The following is an 18,784-nucleotide window of genomic DNA, read 5'->3' as shown; positions in this document are numbered from 1 at the left end:
CAATATTATCGAGGACTATGGTGGAAGGGGGCACCGCACACGGCTAAGAATATGATCACGTGGATCAATTTGTCTGTTTCTGGGGTGCCCCTGCCTCCGTATATAAAGGACTAAGGGAGGGGGTGCGGCCGGCCATAGAGAGGCGCGCCAGGAGAGTCCTACTCCCTCTGGGAGTAGGATTCCCCCCCAATCCTAGTTGGAATAGGATTCGCGGAGGGGGGAAAGGAGAGAGAGGGGCCGGCCCCCTCTCCTTGTCCTATTCGGACCAAGGGAGGGGAGGGGCGCGCGGCCCATGTTGGGCTGCCTCTTCTTTTTTCCACTAAGGCCCACTATGGCCCATATATCTCCCGGGGGGTTCCGGTAACCTCCCGGTACTCCGGTAAAATCCCGATTTCACTCGGAACACTTCCGATATCCAAACATAGGCTTCCAATATATCAATCTTTATGTCTCGACCATTTCGAGACTCCTCGTCATGTCCGTGATCACATCTGGGACTCCAAACAACCTTCGGTACATCAAAATGCATAAACTCATAATATAACTGTCATCGTAACCTTAAGCGTGCGGACCCTACGGGTTCGAGAACAATGTAGACATGACCGAGACATGTCTCCGGTCAATAACCAATAGCGGGACCTGGATGCCCATATTGGCTCCTACATATTCTACGAAGATCTTTATCGGTCAGACCGCATAACAACATACGCTGTTCCCTTTGTCATCGGTATGTTACTTGCTCGAGATTCGATCGTCGGTATCTCAATACCTAGTTCAATCTCGTTACCGGCAAGTCTCTTTACTCATTCCGTAATACATCATCTCGCAACTAACTCATTAGTTGCAATGCTTGCAAGGCTTAAGTGATGTGCATTACCGAGAGGGCCCAGAGATACCTCTCCGACAATCGGAGTGACAAATCCTAATCTCGAAATACGCCAACCCAACATGTACCTTTGGAGACACCTGTAGAGCACCTTTATAATCACCCAGTTACGTTGTGACGTTTGGTAGCACACAAAGTGTTCCTCTGGCAAACGGGAGTTGCATAATCTCATAGTCATAGGAACATGTATAAGTCATGAAGAAAGCAATAGCAACATACTAAACGATCGGGTGCTAAGCTAATGGAATGGGTCATGTCAATCAGATCATTCACCTAATGATGTGATCCCGTTAATCAAATAACAACTCTTTGTCCATGGTTAGGAAACATAACCATCTTTTATTAACGAGCTAGTCAAGTAGAGGCATACTAGTGACACTCTGTTTGTCTATGTATTCACACATGTATTATGTTTCCGGTTAATACAATTCTAGCATGAATAATAAACATTTATCATGAAATAAGGAAATAAATAATAACTTTATTATTGCCTCTAGGGCATATTTCCTTCAATATGTTCATATATGCAAAAGTTAGATTTAAATATTTAGAAACGGATTATCTATATATGTTCTCTAATTTAGTACATTTTAGGTTAGTTTCATTTCTAGAAAAGTTTTATATATTTAGGAGAGGAAAAAGGAAAATAAGAAGAGGAAAAAGGAGAAGAAGAGGAGAGGAAGAAAAGGAAGAGGAGAAGAAGAGGAGAGGAAGAAAATTAAGAGGAGAAGAAGAAAGGAATAGAGGAGAAGAAGAAAAAATAGAAATTTTTTCTATTTTTTCTTCTTCTCCTCTATTCCTTTCTTCTTCTCCTCCTCTTTTTTTTCTTCTTTTTTTTTCTTCGATCTTCTCCTCTATTCCTTTCTTCTTCTCCTCTTTTTATTTCTTCTTCGTATTCTTATATTTTATCGGATCTGTCGTCGTCGATATACCCCTCCCGATAACTTCAACACGAGGGGGGGGGGGTCAATATACCCCCTCCCGATAACTTCAACACGAGGGGGGGGGTCGATATACCCCCTCCTGATAACTTCAACACGAGGGGGGGTCGATATATATACCACCTCCCGATAACTTCAACACGAGTAGGGGTCGATATACCCTAAATAGCAAGTATCGTCGGTGTGAGATACATGTGGCCGTCGGTGTCGGACAGTACATCCACGTCCCACAAGTGACGCGGCCGTCGACCCGCGTCACTTGTGGGACGTGGATGTAGTGTCCGACATCGACGGCCACATGTATCTCACACCCACGATACTTGCTATTTAGGGTTTCCTCTTTTTTTTTCTTCCTCTTTTTTTTATCGGGAACGAGGGTCGTCGAGGGTCAGGGTCGCCGAGCGGTAGAGGAAACCCTAAATAGCAAGTATCGTGGGTGTGAGATACATGTGGGCGTCGGTGTCGGACTCTACATCCACGTCCCACAAGTGACGTGGGCGACGCCCGCATCACTTGTGGGACGTGGATGTAGTGTCCGACACCGACGGCCACATGTATCTCACACCCACGATACTTGCTATTTAGGGTTTCCTCTACCGCTCGGCAACCCTCGACGACCCTCGTTTCCGATAAAAAAAGTGGAAGAAGAAGAAAAAAAAGAGGAGAAGAAAGAATATAGGAGTTCTTACTCCTCTATTCTTTCTTCTCCTCTTTTTTTCTTCTTCCTCTTTTTTTTTATCCTTAAAGCGTTGTCGAGGCCACCCCAAACCCTAGAGAAGCAGCGTCGAGGCCACCCCAAACCCTAGAGAAGCAGCGTCGAGGCCACTAATTAATATTAGTTCTACGTTTGCCACTAATATATCCATCTGTCATGTTTGAATAATAATTGCCATGTTGTAAATATTTGTAGAAACTATGGACACCGCCCGAGACGAAGTACAAGAAGAGTTGTTGGGGGACATAATCGCACGAGGAAGTGAGGCCGTCTGCTCGTTGTTTCTCAATGACACCGATGGTCTGGAAGCAGCTGGCTATGATTATGATGGCTCCGGTGACCTAATGCCGGTGCAAGAAGGAGACCGTGAGGACGGCTCCGGTGACCCAATGCCGGTGCAAGAAGGAGACCGTGATGACGTCTCCGGTGACCGAACCGAGTCCGGCTAGGTATATATATTAGTTAAGCTTCTACTGACTAGCTAATTGATGCATTCATTGTTTTGGTATGTACACATATTAATTAAGTCTTTATTCTTTTTTCTAGCCCTCCGGATCGAGCACAACTTCGGTAAAGAGAAGAGGCCCAAAGAAAAAGTTGAGCTCGAATGAAAAGTTTGAGATCATAGCAATCGCGCCCGACGGCCAATCGATTGAACCCCTCCGGACAAAGAGCGCATTTGTTGCTCAGTGCGGGGTTTTGGTTAGGGACAAGATCCCGATCAGCATCCAGCAATGGTTAAAGCCGGCTACAGAAGACCCTGAGGTGTCTTATGTCAATGATATGCAGAAAAAATGATCTTTGGACTGAGCTGAAGTCAAATTTCACCCTACCGCAAGAGGATGATCTGGAGAAGCCAGTTAAAGAGCAATTAATCAAGTATTTTGCTCTTAAGAGGATGGCAAAACTATTCAGGAGGTGGAAGAAAGAGTTGAATAAGTTTGTCGAAAATAAAGAGACACCAGAATTCAAGGGCAGATATGAGAAGATCAGAGATCACTGGCCCGCATTTGTGGCCCACAAGACATCGGAAAAGAGTAAGAAGATGTCGGCGACAAACAAGCAAAATGTTGCGAAGAAGAAGCATCACCATCACACGGGGTCAGGTGGCTACCTCGTAGCCCGGCCTAAGTGGGCCAAGACTGAGAATGATTTGGTTGATAAAGGGATCGAACCAGAGACAATTAACTGGCCAGACCGTTGCCGGACTTGGTTCTTCGGGGCTGGCGGAACCTTGGACCCTGTATCAGGAAAGTGCATTTGGACGAACGATTAAATGGACATACCAGTCAAGAAGCTTCAGCAGTATATCGAAGCAGCGCAGCAAGGGACGTTCGTTCCAGACAGAGAGAACGACGAGCTCACAATGGCCCTCGGGAATCCCGAGCACCCTGGACAGACATGAGGCACGCCAGGCTCCATTCCGTGGAAGGTTGGGTTTCTAGACGCAGGTGGTTACAAATGCCAGGAGAGGAGGAAAAAAGTGCAGCAGACCCAAATGTAGGCGCTGCAAGCAAGGGTACAAGCGATAGAGGAACGAGAAGCAAATCACAGCAAACGAACTGCCGAAGCTTCCCTTGAAGCTACCCCGCCATCTCAGAGGAGAAGCAGCGTGGCTTCCACCGAGCTGCTTTAGCCGGAGCATGTCTTGACGACTCCTGCCAGCTATCCCGTGGATGCTATCACGGAGTCTCAAAATTGCCACCTTATGACGCAATGGATTAATATGAAGGTCAAGGCGGCTGTTGGCTCTGTTTTTCCTACTAAACCCGGCGCAACTTTTCACTGCCGGCCGATTCTAGAAGGATATGCTAGGGTGATGGTGGATGAAATAACAGAGGGATTTGAGGACCTCCAGCTTGACCACCCTACAGGTGAAGGGGAGACTCGGCTGGGTTCTGCTCTGAAGACTCCATGCCTATGGCGGAAGGAGCTCATCAACCTTCCGAACTGGACGCCTCCGCCTCCTCCTCCTCCGGCGAGTCAGGGCACTTCGCCTCCTCCACCGCCTCCTCCTCCGGTGAGTGACGATCAGGGCACTCGGCCGGCTCCTTCTCCGGCGCGTGGAGGCACTCCGCCTCCTTCTCCGCCTGCGCCGGCGCGCCTGAGCAGCTAGCCTCCTCCTTCTCCGCCTCGTCAGCAAGGGCGGAAGAGACCTGCCGCCGCTCCGGCTACTCCGGCACGTCGTAGTCCTTCTCCTCCGCCTCGTAAGCAAGTAAAGAAGACAACCGCTCCGTCTGCTCTGCCGGCGTCTAGCAGTACAGCCAGAGGCGGGAGGACATACAGATTCGGTCCTTCTCTGAAGACTCCAGAGAAGTTACCATACGAGAGGACCCCGGAGGAGAACACCGAGATCGCGCGAGAAGAAGTGAGGAACTTCTTTGAAGGGGTGAAAGCAAAGAAACATCCACCTCCGGAGGAGAAGGTAGATCCGATGAAAGCGAAGCGCACTCTGGCTGCCCTGACAAAACCACCCAAGTCTCTGCCGAAAGAAAACTATGAGCGCATTATTGGAAAGGAATTTGCCGAAGTGGAGCGGTCGGGAAGTACTATCAGTGATCAAAGGCTGAAAGAACGACGAGCTGGGAAACAAATTGCCCAGCTCGGCGAACAAGCGAAGCAATCGTGCCCCCCGCTCAAGGTGCCTAGCGACATCGTCACTAATGATCCGAGGATGGTGCCCGGTTATAGCAATCTTGGCGATTACCTGCCCGACGATGTACATTATGATTTCATGGAGGTGCAGATACAAAGATACAAGTACGAGAAGCCTCTCGTCAAAGATGAAAGATCTCTATCAACGATTATGCGAAGATTGCATGATTGGTACTTGAAAATCTGCAGAGAGTCTGGGGGGAGGAGTACTTTGTATGTGAGAGTTAAAAAGGAGCATGAACTCGTTGGAATTGAACTGTTGCCTATTCCATTTGAGGAGTTCTTTCAGTTTTTCAATCAATTGGCCCTCGATAAAGCAACGGTCACCTACTACTGTCTGTAAGTAGTACTACTTCTGTCATTAAGTCTCTCTATATAGCTCAGCTCTTTCATTGCATGTATTTATAATTATCCTTACTATATTATGCAGATTGAAGATCGCCGAATTGAAGAAAAGACAAGTCGATAATATTGGGTTCATTAACACATATCTCATAGATGCAACTGAGGTTAAATTTCATGCCGCAGATACTGAGGCCAACTTGCTACGATCGTTGGTAATAAATGAAAACAAAGATATAATACTCTTTCCTTACAACTTCAAGTGAGTGTTACTGTCTTGTGCGTATTTGGTTTCCCTTATATATTAGTCAAGATTATAGTAATGTAATTGATGAGTTATGCATGCGTGTGCAGTTTCCACTATATTCTCCTAGAGATTAAGCTTGAGCAGGGACTAGTAACCGTCTTAGACTCAAGACGAAAAGATCCCCAGGACTATGCGAACATGACTCAAATGCTCGAGAAGTAAGTTAAATCGATCATTATCCACCATATCAGCAACTTTGTTCATTTCCTGATATATCAAGTAATTGTTTTCTTTGTCTGGCAGGGTTTGGAAAAAATTCACCAAAAAAGCTCCAGGACTCCCGAAGAAGCTGCAATTTAGACACCCGAAAGTAAGTACTATAGTAGCATGTTCCGCGCATCTCCTATTGATTCAAGCGCTAGTTTCATCAATACCATTTGGCATTCTTTCTTATCAGTTTGATTGACCTCTATTTCTTGTAAAGTGGTTGCGGCAGGAACAAGGGAATGATTTCTGTGGATACTACGTTTGCGAGTCCATCCGCCACACGACCTGTGAGCGGGGCTACTCTGACGAACAATATGAAGTACGTAAATAACAACATTCACAATTTTATTTTATTACCATCATTTGTGTTGAGTTTCATTCATTCATATATATATGTATTGACCCCCTTCTTCAAATTAGATGTTTCGGAAGCGGGATGAACTCGTAGCACCAGCTCGCATGCGAGCAATTCAAGAGGAATTGGCGGCATTCTTTCTTGACCACGTGATCGCTGAAGACGGAGAATACTATGTGGACCATGAGTCTGTATGTTAGGAGATTATATTTGTAAGAGATAATTATTGTATATATGTAGCCGGTAGTGTCGGATAGATATACGAGAACTTGTTGTTCGACCAATCTCTCGGAGAAGGAGAGATGGTCTATATCACTTCTCTTCGTATGCATATATGTTCATGACGATCTTCTATTTCCTTCGTCTGCTTACTAGCTAGCTAGCGTGTCTAGTCCTCTCTATACGTATGTATAGTATGCAACATCGACCAAGCACGGACATAAGAGAGGACACTTCTCTCTATTAATTATAGCTAGCTAACACAATATATGAACACCTAAATTAACCCGCCAAAACCCCCAACCCCCCCCCCTTTCAAAAAAAAAACAAAAACCCCAGCCACAGAAATGCTGACGCGTGGATGCCTATTGGTCCCGGTTGGTGCCACCAACCGGGACCAAAGGCCCTCCAGCCTGGGCTCCGTGCACAGGCCACATGGAGGCCCATCTGTCCCGGTTCTGGATTGAACCGGGACTAAAGGGACAGGGCATTAGTACCGACCCTTTAGTCCCGGTTCTGGAACCGGGACAAAAGGCCCTTACGAACTAGGACAATAGGCCCTTTTCTACTAGTGGGGGTAGATCTTGAGATATCTCTGAACCTTCACATACTTGTTCTTTGGCGAATCCATACTCTAGATGCTCTTTAACAGATGCCTAACCGTTTAGAGGATGCACAGTCCTCAAGAGTAATAAACTCAAGTTAGGCTTCCATCAAATTCTTCAATGATGCTCAATCACTTTATGTTCTTAGACTCTGAGTTTTTCCTCACTTAGGATTCTCTAAGATCAGTGTGAAGAATGGATTGCTCAGACAATACTTGTCAATTTCTCACATAGTAGTGACCACTTATGGTTGAGGTAGGGGGTTATTTATAGCCGGGGGTGACAACCCACGGGCTGATATGATGACCGTTAGAGCCGACTCACAATGACAACACGACACATGGATAACGGTCGGTTTACAAATCAAGCGTACGTGGACTCGCTAGCAGGACAAGACATTTGGCTCCTCAGCAAAGACATTTAACTCCGATGTCCCGAGGACATTGATGCTAAATAACTCGCCTCGAAGGAGATTTCAAGGTCTCCTCTCTCAGAGAAATAGGTTGGATTGAGCACACACCGAAGACTTTAATCTAACTTTCACTTAAGCACCCCTTGAAAGTATAATTTGTCCTACGACACAAGTAGAAGCAACAATAGAGAAATTAATAAACAAAAGTCTACACAAAAGCTTCTCAAGCTTCAGAGGACATTCCGAGTTCTTCAATTGTTCCACACAAGGGGTCATAACTCTTGGTTAAACCAAATCCTTAGGGACTTTCACCTCTGTATACTCACAAACACATTAGTCCCTTAAGGCTGGTCATAGTGGAGAGTAACTTAGACAAGTAACATGCATATGTTACTACCTTCATTGTGGGTAGTGTCATATGTGTGGTAACATAAATGTCTTCATTTATTACTTTATAGACTCATTTTGCATTGGGAAGCGCTATGTGATGGTAACATATTAGACCTCTTCCAAAGCAAAGGTGCTTAGATGAGGTGCTAAGTGCATTAAATACCTTAGCAATTCAACTCTTCAATGCAAAAGTGCTTAACTTGTTGTTGCTAAGCACACTTTATTTAATGAGTTACACCTAAAGTTTTTCATGCATTGGTCAAATTGTTTCATTTAAGTGCTTTGCCTAGGTTCTTGCGCTTGGCATTGGTTCTTCCTGGGGTCACCAAAGAACTCTCTCCCCTCCTTAAATGTTGTGCCATGTCATTTTTTTGCTTATGTGGCATGCTTAGCACCTGTCCACGATGGAGCACTGGGAAGGGCCTTATGTTACTCTATTTGACTCTCTTCTCATTAACTACTTGCCACCTCACCATTTTTGCTTATATGACATCTATGTTACTACCTATTTTACTCCCACTATGACCAGTCTAATTGTTTTGTTACTTAATCATCTAAAACCCTTAGAGGGCACTAGGTGCACTTACAGGTCATCACACCGCGCCTAACTTATTTCTTTCTCTAAAAGATTATGTGTTGAATTCTTTGCATGCTACTAATTTCTTGCTTGGTAATAGCAGATTTAGTCTAATCTTTATGTGACATTCTTGTGTCCCTTGCTCCTTCCAGATATCAGAAATCATCTAAAAAGGCAACTTGGGAGTTTGGATTTTAACCTGGTTGCACTGAGTGAGCACGTTACTGTATTAAGATTGGATGTGGATCATAAGGTCCAGATTCTATCAATCTCACAGGGTCGGATGCCACCAGCCGCCGCTCACAAGCTCAGGCGCAGCTGCCTCAAACTCTTAGGTTCTGTCTGCCGTTGTTGAACTATGTTGTGGTGAACTTGCTTTATAATCTCTTGTGGAAAATTAGGCATGACAATAGGAAACAACCGGTTAATAAAACGATGAAATGGGCAAAGACAAATGAGATTATCACAATCCATAACAATGCCAAACACAGCCTTAGTTAACCGAGAAATATTCGTTCCATATCATGCCCACATTTATTTAGTTTTTTACATTTGCAAATGGAGACAAGTATTTATGGTCTTAACATCATATACGACCATTTCTGTTTTCGTGCTTTTATGCTCTGTATTTCGGAAAACAAATTCTGGATAGAAGCATGATAAGATGGATAAATTCTTCAGCACTGAAGACCTAGAGCACTAATCCACACATGCCTGGCAAAATAATGGAGGTCTAGCACCTAATTAAATAATGGAGGTCCACCCCCGCGTCGCCAACCCTAGGCGACACGGGGGGCGATTCCTCGCCGCCGGCCCTAGGCATCCGCGTCCCTCTCCTCTCTCCTGCTGCCGCCTAAGGCCACGGCGGCGCAGCCTGGCCAGTGACGGCGGCGGCAGGGCCTTTCCCCCTCGCGCGGTGGTGGTGTCCTCCTGGCGACGGCGGCTCATGGGTCGGCGGTTCACTGGCGGCAAGGCGCAACAGGTGATCGGCGGCGAGTGCGTCGATGGCGACTGCGCATGCGCCCTCTCCGTGGCTGAGGAGCACCTGTGGCGGCGGCCCAGATCGCGGCCCTTTCCTTGCCCAGATGGGTTTCAACGGGCCGGCAGATCTGGAGGTCGGCTACAGGAGGGCGTGCTGGGCCTGGCGACGCCGACCTTGGCATCATGGTGGTGCCGTGGCCGGTCAGGCGGCGGCGGTCTGGATTCTTCGTCCACTCCCCGTCAGAGATGGCTGCGGCCCGTGCACAAGATGCTTGATGGACGACCTTTGAACGGATCCGGGTGAAAACCTGCTTTTGGCTAGAGGTCAAAGCCGACGGTGGCGGCACTATTTGCAGCGTTCCTTTCTTGAAAGCATCACCGAGGAGAAGTTCAAGGCGACCATCTGCTACCTCGGGGGGAAACCCTAGATCTATATATCAGATGACGGCGGTGCTCTTGTGTCGTTTCCCTCTTGGGGGCGTCATTCTTGGAGGTGTACACGGGTTTGAGGGACCAGTGGACGGATTCTTTGGTGGAGCGGTGCGTCATCTCACTCATTGATGGCGGCAGATTTCGGCGGCATGGCGCTGTGGTGACTCGGCGTCCGATGCGCGGAGATGGACTTGCGCAGGAGGGTGTCGCGGTCTGACGTCGTGGTGGCGTCGATGGCAGCTAGACCGTGCAAGGTAGATGCGGTAGTACAACTCTAAAGATGGATTGGTGGCAGGTGGCTGCGGTGGCCTCATACCCCGTTGAGGAGTGCGTCGGACCGGTGGGTGCCCCATACCCGGCATGCGTCCTAGATGGGACCTCAGGTCTTAGATGTTAGGTTTGGCTGCGAGGTATGTTTGGTATTAGGCCCAGACTATCAGTATCCCTTTATCAATTGGATAGGAATAGCGAGAGATGTTGTGTAGACAGTGGCTTTAGTCTTGTTGTTGTATTACTTTGTAATGTCTTGTGTGAACAATTAATAAAGTGGCTGCATGTATCGTCCAGATGCAGAGGCCGGGAGTCTTCCTCCTTTTCAAAAATAATAATAATAATTAAATAACTCAAAATCGACAAGTTGAACACAATCTGTTTTTTACTTGAAACGCCACAAAATTTATGGATCGAACTATAATTGACGCAGAAGAGGGTGTATGTGAGAAAAAGAAATTACTCGAGCCAAAAATACACAGTAGTAGAATTTTCAGAAAGTCCCTAAATATTACACATGGAGCCTAACATCCCTTTCCAGTCTGAAGAGATCTCACCAAGTACACCTACTGATACGCTTAACCTGCAGCTAAATGAAACAAACAACACACAAAAACAAAATTAGTGTGTATCCAGATTTTATAACAACTGGCCTACATACTAAGCAGCAGGGACTGTTGTTTGTGCGTTTAAGCTTAAATCAGTAGCATCGATTGTAATTGTCCATAGAAGAATTTTAGTATGAAATCATGAAGAGTTCCATACCTGCCAGTGAAAAATATGAACTCAGGAGAGTAACTAGAAGAGCGGCGATCCTGATCACAATTTGATGCCAGCCGACTCGAAGATCTGCTCAGCCTGGTCCGGGAACACTGTTATGAGCAGCAACAAGGCTGCATACATGCATAAAACGACGATCATGAGCTGATGCACACATTATTATTACTATTATTATTGTTCTTATTCAGAGATAGGGAAAGTTAGCTCGGTCTTACTTATCAAGACAGTCCCAAGAACTATGGAGATCTTCCCCTGGATGGTCACAAGGCCAGCTTTCCCCGCATTCTGCAGCTCGGCTTTGCCGACGGTCTCGAACGTTCCTACGAAACATGACAATTCATTACAGCACAAAGCAGAAGAATTGCAAAACACTCTACACCAACACAAGATTTCTTCAGTAAATTCTAGAGAGGATTTCAGAGCACTGAATACTGATACCTGGTTTCAGTGTCTGAAGGCCTGAGGTGATGCAGGCCAGGTTCTGGAAGCCTTCTCGCTCCAATGCATCTGCAGCCGCTGTGGACCTTCAGCAGATGAACAAAATAAAAAAGGGCCAAGTTAGCTTCTCACGGTGAATTACAAAAAGAAAATTTGTACCAATGCTAATGTTATAGTAATATATTGGTTATGAATTATTAGCAGCCTGATGAAGGGGCTTTAATCAATTTGTTAACTGAAGAATTACCTGAGGCCTTCCTGGCAGACAACCAGCAGCTTGCTCTCCGGCGAGAACTTGCTCCTCACCGTCTTGGTGAAGTCCCGGTTGAGCTTGGTGAAGGACAGGCCGTAGAATAGGCCGGCGAAGTTGTTGTGCGCCTGCCGCTTGATGATCGTTCCTGGCAGAAAACAACACGCGTTGATGAATTTCCTTGAAGAAAAATGCAAGAAGAGAGAGTGTAAGCAAGCTCTGCAGGTACGAGTACCAATGTCGTTGTCTTCGTTCTCGATGTAGAGCGGGACGTGGGCGGAGGCCCTGACGTGCGCCCTCTCGTACTGCCGCCGGTCCCGGACGTCCAGCACCGTGTACCCCTCCTCCGCCACCAGCCGCTTCGCCTCGTCGCCGTCCACGAAGCTCACCTCCGCGCGGACGGCCACGGCGGCGGCGGACCACCTCCTCAGGGACAGCCCGCCGCTGCTCCGCCCGGTGCCGCCATTCCTGAGCCTCACGGCTATCCAAGAACCTCTGCACCACATGGATTTGGTTGCTCAGAGCGAAGCCAGATTAACAATGGAGAAAATGGAGGGGGAAAGCGCATCTTGGCTCACCTTGGGGGAGAGAAGGCAGTAGATAGACCAAGAACTGCCATTTCTGCTTCTTGATTTTCTCTGCTCGTCTCTTTGTTTCAGAAATTTTTGTTCTCTTGGAGAAGAAAGAAGTGGGGTTCTTTGGGGGAGGCAAATGGATTTGCAGCAACAAGAGAGGGGGATATCCAGGGGTCCAATGGGCTCGTGCCACGTCGGATCCACGCTGGAGAGGGAGAGTTTTCATTTGGGGCCCACGATAGCATATGGAGTTTCTCTGCCTGTTTCGTTGATGCCGATTCCTGGAATTTTGGAACATCTGTGCTGGAGTGACACTTACACTCAGCTAGCAGGATTTTTATCACCTCAAAAGAAAAAAAAGCTAGCAGGATTTGTAACCCCTAAAAAAAAAGCTATATGTGGTGAATGAAAACAAACTTTGCTAAAGATGAAGCATTCCATGCATAAAAATATGGTACTCCCCCGATCCAAAATTAATGTCGTTGTTTTAGTTGCATACAAAAAGATGGTATACAAATTTCAGGGCCGAACAACAACAACCCGCCGATCCAACTGATTTTACTCTTCTGCTCTTTGTCATGCTCATATAGCGATATTATACTATTACCTCTGTCCGGAATTAGTTTGAGCAACAAGTAATTCCGGACGAAGGGAGTATCATACAAACAAGTGAGGATTTTTTTGGCCACCGAGCTCCTTGGAGCCTGAAATTTTCAAAAAAAATTCAAAATCAACTAGAGTTTTTAAAAACTATTGAAGAATATAACATACATAGTGATGTATACTACCCCCGTCCCAAAATAAATGTTGCTGACTTACAACTTTGTACAGAGGGAGTACATCGGTGTAAAAATGTCACAATGAAATGCATTTTGATGCGAGCTACAAAAAATCCATGTACTTTTAATGTCACGAAGTCATGAGACTGGTCATAGTGAGAGTAAATTAGCTAGTAACATAACCGAAACTACTCTACACACGATTGTGCATGCACGATTTTTGGACGATGCATTCCTTGAACAATGCAGATTCGCAAGACAATACAATCCAATGGATGCTTTTGTCCATCGTGCATCGTGCAGGAAGCATCGTCCGTGTAGCACTGCTTTAACATAACACCAAAGCAAATTTGTTTACTGTAACATAGCGGTTTCTAAAAAAAATGAGTCTACAAGCTAATCAATGAAACCATTTAAGACACTATGCACTATGGGGATGATATAAATTACTCCCTACTACAGCAGATAACACCACAACTCGTTAATAGAAAAAATAAAACAAGAAATCTACATGGCCTCAGTCATCGGGTCACATAACACTCGTGAAAATAAGCATCCACCAAATAAGTGGGGAACAATGTTATATTCAAACATCCCGATTAAAATTTGGGATGACAAGATCGTACTTGAACACTTTCGACCATGAACTTCAGCGATTGCTAAAGCGTGTATGAAATGCCAAAAGTACTTCAAACTTGAATTTACAGATCAGGAGCAACCACCACATGGTACCATATCCTTTACTACCTCTACTATGAACAGACTACATTCAGAGAAACTCCTCTGGTATTGTGCATGCTTAGAACAGAAACATGGAACTGCTTGAGTGAAGTTGTAGATACAGCTGTTCAGGATGATACATTGACTTAGTGGTTCTCAGCTTTTTCTTCCTCCTCAGTAGTTCTCATTCCAGTCACATCCAAGAGTACCGAAGTCAGAGCGAGCGCAGACCCTGACACGAGGAGTGTCCGAAGTCTCCCGGCTGTGCATATACATACAAGGATAAAAATGTTAGACTGGTCAGTAGTATTAGTAAATTTCGACTCCGAACTAACAAATTGAAGAAAGAGTCACGCATAGTAGGGCCATTGTCGTAGTGGAAGATAATAGGAAACATAGGGAAGAGGAGATTTCCTTCCAAGATATGTACTGCATTGGAAGGGGCATCAAAGTGAAACTATGTCAAACCTAACAGTAAATCATCCCCTAATGTTTCATACTGAATCCCTAACTGCATATGCACTGAATACTGAATCCCTAACTATGTCAAAATATGTCAATATCATGATTTTTGCTACTCCTCCAAGATCCTCAACTGAATCCCTAACTGCATACTGAATCCCTAACTATGTCAAAATATGTCAATATCATGATTTTTGCTACTCCTCCAAGATCCTCAACTGAATCCGTAACTGCATACTGAATCCCTAACTATGTCAAAATATGTCAATATCATGATTTTTGCTACTCCTCCAAGATCCTCAACTGAATCCCTAACTGCATATGTTTGCAGAAAAATAGCAGATCTAGTTCTAAACTGACCTTTCCAGCATCATCTTTCTTATAATGTCTAATTTCCAGACATTTTGTTTTGACTTGGACTATCAAAATAATGGAAACGAAAATAAGAAAAACTAAATGTTTAAATAATAAAGCAAAAAATGGACTCTGCCCAACCCAACTGAGGCTAACTCTGCGTACATATTTTGACGACCGCGTCACCAGCGAAAATAGTGGCAACATGTGATTAAATACTGTATGAACCAGTAATACAGGACCGACTGTAAAGTACTAAAGATGGATGCATAATGGAGGAAAAAATCATCACAAATGTTGGTTCCACATTATGATACAAGAGTGAAACATCCAATCAAAGTTTGCAGAGTGGACTCAAGGTATGCCTGGAAAATTCACAATTTTGAATTCCGAAAAAGGAAGCAGATAATCCACAAGGACGGTCATTTAACCGAATTAGAAATTTCAGGCCAAGCATAACAACTAGTATAGATAATTACCTCTGAAACCCATAGTTGCACCCGCAGCAAAACCAGCCACAGCACCATTAATGATGTCCTTCTTCCCCCTGACCCTTTCAAGAGACTGCTCCACGGCTACATATGTAGCTCCAAGAATTGCCAAGGTTCCCGCGTAACTTCGACACACCTTGCCAGTTCTAACCAGCTCAGGATACTTGACATTACTGCCAACCTTAGGTCCATCGTGCAGCATAGAAACCAGCAAGCCCCAAACGCTGCCAGCAGCTAAACCAATGCCCGCACCCTTGCTTGTCTTCAAGATAAGTCCATCATCTACCGGAGCTCTCAAACTGGAACCCTCCATGTTCCTGGTACAAGGAAACTGATAAAAAATCCAGCAGAAGTTAGAGTAATGAATAACGAGAATGGCAATTTACAAGCAACAATAGGTGTACCAAGTCAAGATAATAAAGAATGAGGTCAACAAAACAATGCCATCAACACGAAACAATGTTATATGTGCTACATGATTTCGAACAAATCGAGCAGAGTAAAAAGGACTGGAGGGAGTAGATAAAACAGGATGGACAATCCAAGTTCAGAACTACAATACCGTCATCCGCCGTTTGTCGTCAAACTCATCGTTGCTATATCCGGAGCATACATATATAAGGGAATTTACTAGAGCGTGACGGATCCTACGAGAAGACCGCAATAAGCAAAGCACGGATTCACATGATCGAGCAGATCGCAGCACGCTAACCAAAGCTCTTGATCGCACTACTGCTGCGAGAACCGCCTACCATATGTAGCCAGGAACCAAGAACGAGAATAAAACGAGCATGGGCACGTTCAAATCGATCGCAATCGACAGTGAGAAGATCTTCATGGCCGGACGCCGACGAAACCGGCCGTCACCAAATTGGAGGCGGGAAAACGGCGAAGGAAGAGACCGCCAGCAGCGACAGGGCAAGCGAAGCCTCGATCGGGATCAGAAAAGCGTTCGTGGGGAGTCTCGGAACAAGTTAGGGTAGCGACAAACCAACCTCTTGATTTCTCTCCTGGGTTCGTCCGCTCGCTTTTGCTTCTTCTTCTTCTTCCTGGTGTTGCGGAGGTTTGCCTGCGTCGATAGCGAGAGCGAGAGAGACAACTATTTTCCTTTTTTATGATGAGGGAGGGAAGCGAGGGAGACCGCGTGCGCCGCAAGAAGATTAGCGTCCCTTTATTTAGGCCTACTATAATATCACGTTGCCGCAAAGTAATTGGAGACATGATCTTTTTTTTTGAGAATTACATAATCCTTTTCTTTTGAGTCGGGAGTAATCGGTTTTGACAAAACCCCCGGCCGTAATGGGTCAAGTTAAAGCCCATAGACCTGACTCTTCGTCTGGCCGGGCTTTAAACCTAAAATCCCAAGCCCCAAGCAAGTCTTTTTTTTCCCCTGCGAATCAACATTGTGTTTGGATTGTTAGGAGGACAGTGGTATTCCAGCTCATCAGGGGTCAAATCCCGATGCTCACATTTATTCTGAATTTATTTCAGGATTTTGGATGATACACTTTCAGTGAAAGAAAACGTTTTCGTCGACTACAAGGCGTGTAACACTTGTGTGTTACTTAAGAATAGTTAAAATGCTTTGCTTATCATTTAGAATTAATTTTGCTTAACTATTAATTTTCTAAGAGCTCAAGCATGCTAGTCTTTACCTAATAATAAAGCAAATTGGGTTTCTTTCGTTCGTCATGAAATTTTTCAGAATAGCCCCTCTATTTCAGAGAATTCAACCCGCAATCCTGTTTTAAGGTAAAATGAATCGTTATTTTTGTGTTTTACATAAAAGTTCCTGTCTTTTTCTGAAATCAACCCACCATCCGGATTTAAGTCACACCCGAACCGTACCCCCTGATGTTTTAGCTAATTCCTCCGCGGATCATATTTAAGTCAAACAAATACTTTTTAAAATCACCCATATCTTTTAAATTGTAACTCCGATTTGAACATGTTATATATGAAATTTGATTAGAAAAATATGTAGAATATGAATATGAGATTATTTTTACCTGTTAAGTATTTTTAAATATTATTTTGGAATATATTTGAGTCAAACCAAATGATTTTCTAAATTATCTGTATCTTTTAAACCGTAACTTTGATTTTAACATATTATACATGACATTTTATTAGAAAAATGTGTGTAATCTAAATATGATGTTAATTTTACCTGTTAAATATTTTTAAAATACTGTTATGGAAGCAAACTTATAATTTATAGCGCAAGATTGTTTTTTTTTCATACCGGCGGCCATCCGGATTGCAAATAAACACCCCACTATGACCATATATGAAAAAGAAAACATTGATAACTACACATGCATACCTCTGAAAAATGTCGCAGGGAAAAATAACAAATTTCTCATCGCGAGAGTGAGAGAAAGCGAGCGAGAGAGAGACGTCTTAGGATTAACCATAGTCAACACACGTTTTTTGTTGTTTTGTGTGAACACCGAGGCCATCGCCGGCGAGAGTGAGAAGGAGGATAAGCGGCAACACAAATATGATGCCTCGCAAAAACAAAGAAGATGGACCTATTATGGTCTTGAGTGATGGTTGTTGAGTTAAAAAGCATGTGTTATGTTTTCTCTCCCGTTGCAACGCATAGGCTTTTTTGCTAGTATTTATAAATAATTTTGGATTGATCAATATCTTGAGACCCGTATGTGCATCCTAATTATTAGTAGATTTTTATTTGCATAAGCTCGCTTAGAACATGGAGTACTATATTTGATGGAGTAGTCCATATACATGTACATGCATCCATCAATACCTGGCATGCACAACATCTATCATGTCTAGCTACTCGATGCACTGCATGCATGTAGCATCCATCTTGTCACCGGTTGTTTTAATGCATGTACAATGCGTGCCGACTAGATCATATTTGTACCAGTGAGCCACATCTTTCCATCATAGGCTAGCTAGGTGTTGTTCTGCACCCTATTACCATATAGCGCGGTAGATATTATCCCATGCGGTGATGATATGGCTTGCTGCATGGCTACGTGCCTTACTCCTTGGACGGTAGGATCTACGTGCCATTTGACTGGTTAGAAACGTATGCATGCATAGCGCCATGGATGAACTCAACTACTCCCTTCGTTCTTAAATATTTGTCTTTCTTGAGATTTCAAATGGTCACCATATACAAATGTATATAGACATATTTTAAAGTGTACATTCACTCATTTTACTCCGTATGGAGTCATCATTTAAAACCTCTAAAAAGACAAATATTTAGGAACGGAGGGAGTAGCTAGTAGATGAACCGAAGGGGCACCGTTTCATCCATATCTACCCTTCGGAGCGTTCGAGAGTTATGACTGCAGCAGTGCGGCGGGCAGGGCAATTAATATGTTCACAAGGCGCTGATTACTTTTGGCCAATATATAAAGCCACCAGGTGCTATAGCGTAGGACCATAGACACAATAGTCAGAGTCACCCGCGGGAAGAAGAAGTTGGAGCTCGCGCTGGTGTGGCTCGTAGCGACCGCGTGGTAGGCGGGTGCTGCTGGTTAGGCAAGTAGCAGTTCCATTGTTCTTACTCTGTTGACGTGGTTAGTCCTGCAACTTGCACTCTGTCTTGTTGATCTAGATATTGTTGCTAGTATCTCTTTGCTAGTCACTTGATACGTCCA

The 18,784-nt window shown here is 44.6% G+C and overlaps 2 protein-coding genes across 4 annotated transcripts; both read right to left on the bottom strand.

Annotated features, from left to right (window-relative positions):
• Positions 1-10,661: 10,661 nt before the first annotated feature.
• Positions 10,662-12,495, bottom strand: LOC125509008 (Rhodanese/Cell cycle control phosphatase superfamily protein). Of its 2 annotated transcripts, none has more exons than XM_048673846.2 (7): positions 12,341-12,495; positions 11,998-12,257; positions 11,760-11,910; positions 11,513-11,598; positions 11,290-11,394; positions 11,060-11,187; positions 10,662-10,883 (listed from the first exon to the last, which is right to left on the bottom strand). In XM_048673846.2, the coding sequence occupies exons 1-6, from the start codon at positions 12,379-12,381 to the stop codon at positions 11,114-11,116; spliced, it is 717 nt and encodes a 238-aa protein (XP_048529803.1). In that variant the 5' UTR covers positions 12,382-12,495; the 3' UTR covers positions 10,662-10,883; positions 11,060-11,113. The 2 variants fall into 2 exon arrangements, with proteins under 2 accessions (XP_048529803.1, XP_048529804.1); XM_048673847.2 differs by having other exon boundaries at positions 10,662-10,877.
• Positions 12,496-13,665: 1,170 nt separating this feature from the next.
• On the bottom strand, positions 13,666-16,273 carry LOC125555995 (outer envelope pore protein 16-3, chloroplastic/mitochondrial). Of its 2 annotated transcripts, none has more exons than XM_048718799.2 (3): positions 16,139-16,273; positions 15,132-15,474; positions 13,666-14,098 (listed from the first exon to the last, which is right to left on the bottom strand). In XM_048718799.2, exons 2-3 carry the CDS (start codon positions 15,454-15,456, stop codon positions 13,983-13,985), a joined length of 441 nt encoding a protein of 146 aa, XP_048574756.1. In that variant the 5' UTR covers positions 15,457-15,474; positions 16,139-16,273; the 3' UTR covers positions 13,666-13,982. The 2 variants fall into 2 exon arrangements, with proteins under 2 accessions (XP_048574756.1, XP_087382194.1); XM_087526068.1 differs by having other exon boundaries at positions 15,132-15,460; positions 16,139-16,256.
• Between the last annotated feature and the right edge of the window lie 2,511 nt (positions 16,274-18,784).

Source organism: Triticum urartu, chromosome 5A, assembly GCF_056163025.1.
Source record: "Triticum urartu cultivar PI428250 chromosome 5A, HENAU_Tu73, whole genome shotgun sequence".
NCBI lineage: Eukaryota > Viridiplantae > Streptophyta > Magnoliopsida > Poales > Poaceae > Triticum > Triticum urartu.
Note: the sequence above shows the minus strand (reverse complement) of the source record. Positions and strands in the feature narration are given on the sequence as shown.